The 6,409-nt window shown below is 37.1% G+C and overlaps 1 protein-coding gene across 1 annotated transcript; it reads left to right on the top strand.

Annotated features, from left to right (window-relative positions):
- The first annotated feature begins 5,180 nt into the window (after window positions 1-5,180).
- LOC136035807 (uncharacterized) lies at window positions 5,181-5,753 on the top strand. The gene has a single exon (XM_065717778.1). It carries the CDS (start codon window positions 5,181-5,183, stop codon window positions 5,751-5,753), a length of 573 nt encoding a protein of 190 aa, XP_065573850.1.
- The last annotated feature ends 656 nt before the right edge of the window (window positions 5,754-6,409 follow it).

Genomic DNA, 6,409 nt, shown 5'->3' with positions numbered 1-6,409 from the left:
TGTGTTTTTTGTTGTTGTTTTATTTGTGTAATTGTAAATTTGTTTGTGTATGTTTGTTTGTTTTGTTTTCTTGTGTGTGTGCGGGTGTGTGCGTGTCTGTGTGTCTATGTTTGTGTTTGAATCTTGAAGAAAACATTCCTGATTATGTAATAAATACCTAAATTTTGAAAAAAAAAACTCCCTTTTACCTCACAAAATCAGCATCTTGAATAAAATTATAGAAACCTTGTCTTTGGGTGATCGCCGTTATAACTTCTTCGTAAATAGTGTCATAGAAGAACTCACTATTCACTGACAACACCCTTTTTTATTATTTTACAAAAATGAAAAAAAGTAACCCAAAGTACCTTTATCGGATGCCATGTGGCACTTATGATTGCCTGTTAAGTCAAATCTACAAAAAGCAATTAATTATAAAAATGAGCATATAAATAATCCCATAATTTGCTTTCTATTATGTCTATATATTCAGTCTAGCGATTCCATTAAAAAAAAAGGCATTCAAGTTACGCTTTTGTGTAGGCTACCATCTGGCATTTTTGACGGCCTTATCGAGTCTAATATAAAAAAAAAAGATGTAAGAATTAGCTATTGTGAGTCTTCAAACAGCTGTATGATGTTCAAGTGCTATAATAGATACAAGAGAATAAAAGGACACATCATTGATGCAGATGCAAATATGTAATTTTTTCTTGTTGTTTAATGTTAAATCCTTTTAGTTACTTACAAAAGATGAGCAACTTCGTGTAATTCAACACACTAGCGTATTTTTAGGGAGGGGGGCGAAATTTGGCAAAATTTGTCATAAAATGCGTCCAATCGGTTGCAATTTAACCAAAAATTCTTAGGCCTAACGGCCGAATTGCATTTATTCTCAAATTCTTTGTCACTCATAGGCTATATTATAAAAGATTGTCGAAAAAAAATCGATTTTGACTCCAGAAGTCGAACTGATCCGTTACCTTGCAGAAAAGCATCACCTTAATTAGGGTAAAAACAAGAGGCAGAAGGACAATGGAATGGAGAGGGGAGAGGGAAAAATAGCAAGACCTCTTACATTAATGACATATAGTTTTATTTTCAAGTTTCCCTTAACTTCTCCAACCATAGAATTCAGAAAGCTTTTCTGTAAGAGCCAACAGTAAGGCAAAGAAACAAAAATTTTCGTCCCCTAAACCCTGCCTAAGCCGGGGACGAAAATTTTTACATTTCTTTCGTTTTCTCGAACTTGCTTGACATTAATAAGATTTTTCTACATTCAATAAGAATAGCAGACTTATATACCACGGTTGTCAAAAAATCTCTAGCCCCCACTCTTTATAGGCTACTGGTACTTACGACCTTTAGGTGGGACGACCTTTTGGTGGGCTAAGTAAACATATGAGGGGTCTTGCTGCCGCTCTTTCTTCTAAAGTCATTCGTTCATATGTACAAGGATCAAGATATGCTGGACGCTGGTAGAGCTCCAACTTGAATCTAGGATTTTGCACAAAATACTTTTTTATCTGCATAAGCAGCTGATCCTTCAGGCGATTCTCAAGCAGCCTCTTCGATCTCGCTTCACAGAAGCTCACCAATCCCTTGATCAACATGTATGCTTTGCTTGTAAGTGGACCCACTAGCCAGTTCGGTGGCCTCTTCAAAAGGGCTCAAACAACTTGCTGCACATTCTAAAAGTGACCAGTCTTGCTCAGTAAGTTCAAGTTCTCTAATTTTCGCATTGCGAACATTTACATCATAAAATTTCTGTAGAGCAGATTTTCTGTGTAACATGGAACTAATCATCACGTAAGTGCTATTCCAACGCACTTACATATCATGAGGGATGTGACCACTTAGTCCTATTTCTTTGCAAAGCCCTTCAAAGAGGTCGTTTTGAATATTTGACTTTTTTAGCAGCTTGAGTGTCCGACGCAACTTTTTGAGTGCACCATTGAGTGAGACTGAGTCTTCAATTTCTGTAAAATCATTTGCACCAGTGGCCCATTCATCCCATTCAGTTTCTGTGTCGGAGTCGTACTCTTCCAAGTCATATACATCTGAAGCAGTGTCAACAATGTCTGAATCTATGATATCAGGAAGGTCATCTTCTGTCAGACCAATCTCTGAGGAACATTGCTCTCTACTAGTGCCTTGTTCGGGTTCACCTTCATCATCTGAATAACATTCCGGTGTTTGCTCTACGTCAAATTCATTTCTCCCCAAAATTTGAGGCCATTTGTGACACTGAGGTGGAGGCAGTGGCCAAAGCAAGATGAACGTTCAATTCCACCAATTTGACAAGCTTTTACGACGCTCGAGCCAGAATCAGTTACAACACAGAACAATTTGTCTTCAAGTTCAAATTTCTTCAGGGCTACTATGATTGCTGCAAGTATATTTGCTGCTGTATGCCGAACCTTGAGACGCTTAAAGTGCAAGATGCAACTGTGAACTACCCATTTTCCACTGACTAGCTTGGGGTAATGTACTGTCACTGCCAAGTATCCTCCCCCTGTATATGACCAGCAGTCAAATGTATATGACCAGTAGAGGCAGATGACTGTACTTTCACCTTAATCTTATGAACATTTTCCAGGTGATTGACAAAATTAGTTGAAGAACCTCCACTAGCCTTGATAGTCTTTTTGCAAACCTTGCAGGTGATGCTGCATTTGTCTTTCACACCATAATTAGCCCAAACTGGCTTTTTCCTTATGATTTTAGGTAAAACTTCTACCTCTTCATCAGAGGAAATATCCATGACAGTTTTGCAGTAGTACCTGAAAGTCATTTGAATCAGTTTTTTTTTTTAAATTACAGACAGGCATTTGTCCTACAAGAATCCTGATACACCCAGTCAGGGTGACTAATTTTTGCATACAATGTAGTTATCGATAATGTTGTGATGATTCTTTTGAAAAAAAAAATTAAAAAAAAAAAATCAATGTGATATTTGAATTCTGCATGTCCAACTGTGTGGGTACTAAGGATAAAATAAGTCTAAGTTACAGCATAGTACAAAAAAGAAAAAAAAGGAAGAAGTTAAATGGGCTTGTGCTGTATCTGGAATGAGCTGACTGATAACAATAGGCATGGAACCCTCACGCCTACAAAAGTTCAAATAGACTAGCATGGCTAGTCTAATTTAACTGTTCATAATTTTTACTTTTAGGATACTTGCTCCAGCGCACAAAATTAGACGAAGGAAGGACTAATTTTTGCATACAATGTAGTTATCGACAATGTTGTGATGATTCTTTAAAAAAAAAATTGAAAAAAAAAATCAATGTGATATTTGAATTCTGCATGTCCAAGTGTGTGGTACTAGGGATAAAATAAGTCTGAGTTACAGCATAGTACAAAAAAAAAAAAAGGAAGAGGTTAAATGGGCTTGAGCTGTATCTGGAATGAGCTGACTGATATCAATAAGTCTAGAACCCTCATGCATACAAAAGTTCAAATAGACTAGCATGGCTGGTCTAATTTAACTATTCATAATTTTTACCTTTAGGATGCTTGCTCCAGCACACAAAATTAGACGAAGGTTAGCAAGGAAATCGAGCTTCTAGTTTAGATGTCGCTATGATTTCACCTGAATATCAAAGAAATTACTCTTCTTGTTGACAAAGGACGATTTCGGTATCATACCCGCTAGATAGCGCGGCATTCAAAAAAAAAAAACAGAAAAAAACAAAAAACAGAAACGGAAAAAAACAGATGAAAAAAAAAACAGAACAGAAACAGAAACAGGTCAAACAAAAACAGGTAGCCTGTTTCTGTTTTCAGTTCTGTTTTTTGTAAAAACAGAAACAGAAACAGGTAAGAAAAAACAGAAACAGAAAACAGAAGCAGTGCCGATGCTTAGTCATAACAGGCTAGTAAAACCAATAAAAGGCAGAGCTCCTTCCTTTCTTTCTTTGGCTAACAAGTTTCAAAAAAGCAACAAAAAGTGGAACAAGAAGAAAAAGGTATTGAAAAGGGAATTGATTCTTATCTAAGTCTTCCTGTAGTAACACGATATCAAACAGTGAAGACAATCTTAACAGTGAAAGCAGTTTAACTTCGACCAAATTAATTAACAAACAAGATCGAATTAATAGTCTAGTCTCAGCTTTGGCTCATGTTTAGACCTTAGGCTAACGGGAGAAAATTTGGAAGAGAAACATGAAAATTTTAACACATCTTTAAAACACATCAAGTCTTGTGTTATTACAAGTTTTCCAACAACCCATCCCCCACAGATGGCTTTAGAGGAGGGGAATGAGGAGTTACTCAATTCCTATAATACTTGTATAAGAACACTTAACATTTTCTGTAAGTTTAAAATAGACCAGAACGAATACTGCTTTCCCCTAAAGATAGCCTTTGCCCAGTGTCTATCTGGATGTGGGCCCCCTCTGGGGCAAATAATGAAAATGCTGGAGCTACACCCTTGGCTATACATCAAAGTCTAGGGTCTTCTAAAATTTATACTACAAACTGAGTTTAGTTATATTTATATATTTTTAACTACTAGGAACTTTTAGCTTTTTAGTAAAAATGATAAATTGCACATACACGGAGAATTTCTCAAGATATCCGATTCTAAATTGCAACGAGCATTTATAAATTTTGTTCTTCTTGGTTTCACTACAGTGTGTTCTTGGAGAGTCGTTTCATTCACATCGAGTAAATATTTTTGAAGTTGTGGTCTTCCAAGTTATTTTTCTGTATTTACTTTTGGTTTTGTTTTTTTGTGTATCTGTACAGTAACCAAACCAAATCCTCTTTTAGTATGTTTCTTTACCATGTTTCAAAAAGTACTTTTGAAAAATTGATTAGGCCATGTTCTTCATTCATTTCATGCTGATTTCAATTTTCAAAATCTTTGATTTCAAAATATATATATATATATGGTCTCTCTCTCTCTCTCTCTATATATATATATATATATATATATATATATATATATATATATATGAAATATATATGCAATATATGCATAATATATTGAAACCTTGGCTAACAGCGTCAACTTAGTCAAGTTGAAACACTGACCATTTATTACCTGAAGGGTCATTATACACAGTTTTCCAATATAAAATTAATGGTAACAAATTGCAGCAGGAAAAATAACCTCATATCTCTCTCCCACACAAGCCCAGAAGTCTGAAATACTTTACTCCTGCGCAGATGAATGTGAAGTTGTTTTTTATGAGATGACAACCTATAAGACCCTGATGAAGGTGAAAGTAAACTGTTCAGCTTATCCAGACGAACTTCCACCCAAACTGATTCGAAAATACGCCCCTTTCATTGCGAAACCACTCTCAGTGCTGATAAACCTTTGCTTTAGTATAGGGATCTTTCCAGCTGTTTGGAAGAAAGCTTGCGTTAGAATAATTCCAAAGGTTACCAACCCTATGAGCTGTGATGAACTTAGACCTATTTTACAAACACCATTCCTGACAAAAGTGGCCGAGACCTTTATCATGAGGGTCTTACTCGATCAAATCAAGGGATCTATCGACCAGAGACAATACGGCGGACTGAAAGACTGTAATACCTCAGTGTACCTAGTGCGGATGTACGATTGTCTCCTCAAGTGGGTCGAAAAAGGTCACAGTTTTGTAGACCTTGGTGCCATAGATTTCCGAAAGGCACTTGATTTAATCGATCACATTGTAGCTGCCCTTAATCTCAAGCTAATGGGGGCTAAGAAAAAGACTTACGCTCGTGTTCGACTTTCTCAGTCAGAAGATGCATCGTGTGTTTGCTCTCTACGAAGGTGATAGTAATTCCGAATGGTCCTCATCCACCTGTGGACCCCCTCAGGGCACTAAGCTTGCAGCTATTGTATTCTTGTCTGTAATTAACTTCCTCATATCTGACTACGATGACCGCTACAAGTTCGTGGATGACTTGTCATTTATCCTGAAATATGTAGTACAAAATGGAGTTGTGACGTCACAATTCAGTTCAAATTTTTTCAGTGTTTTCACAAAAGAGTGCGCGGAGCTAAATCTTGAGATTAATGTGAACAAGTCGAATATAGTGCGCTTTAACCCGCTAAAAAGTGATGTTATGGATCCAAATGTTCCATTCCTTCTAACGAACAGCATCAAGATCCTTGGAGTTACTTTCTCCAATGACCAGCTTTGCCGCACTTATTGAAAACGTGGTTAAGAGTGCAAACGCTAGTCTACAGACTTTAAACGGTATGCGTAGGTTCAGTGCAAACACAGAGAGTATTAAGTATGCATACCTAACGTACGTCCGCCCCATTCTGGAACATGCGTGCCCTGTTTGGGCGCCTTCAGCACTTAGAACAGTGTATCTTTGTCAGGAGCTTCAATCGGTGCAGAAGCGAGCTGTATCGATCATCTTGGGCCGCCGTGACATCCCTTACGAAAAGGCTCTGGAAGTGCTAGGACTGCCGTCACTGCAA

The sequence above is a fragment of the Artemia franciscana genome, chromosome 14 (genome assembly GCF_032884065.1).
Source record: "Artemia franciscana chromosome 14, ASM3288406v1, whole genome shotgun sequence".
Taxonomy (NCBI): Eukaryota; Metazoa; Arthropoda; class Branchiopoda; order Anostraca; family Artemiidae; genus Artemia; species Artemia franciscana.
This window is presented reverse-complemented; position numbering and strand designations above follow the sequence as displayed.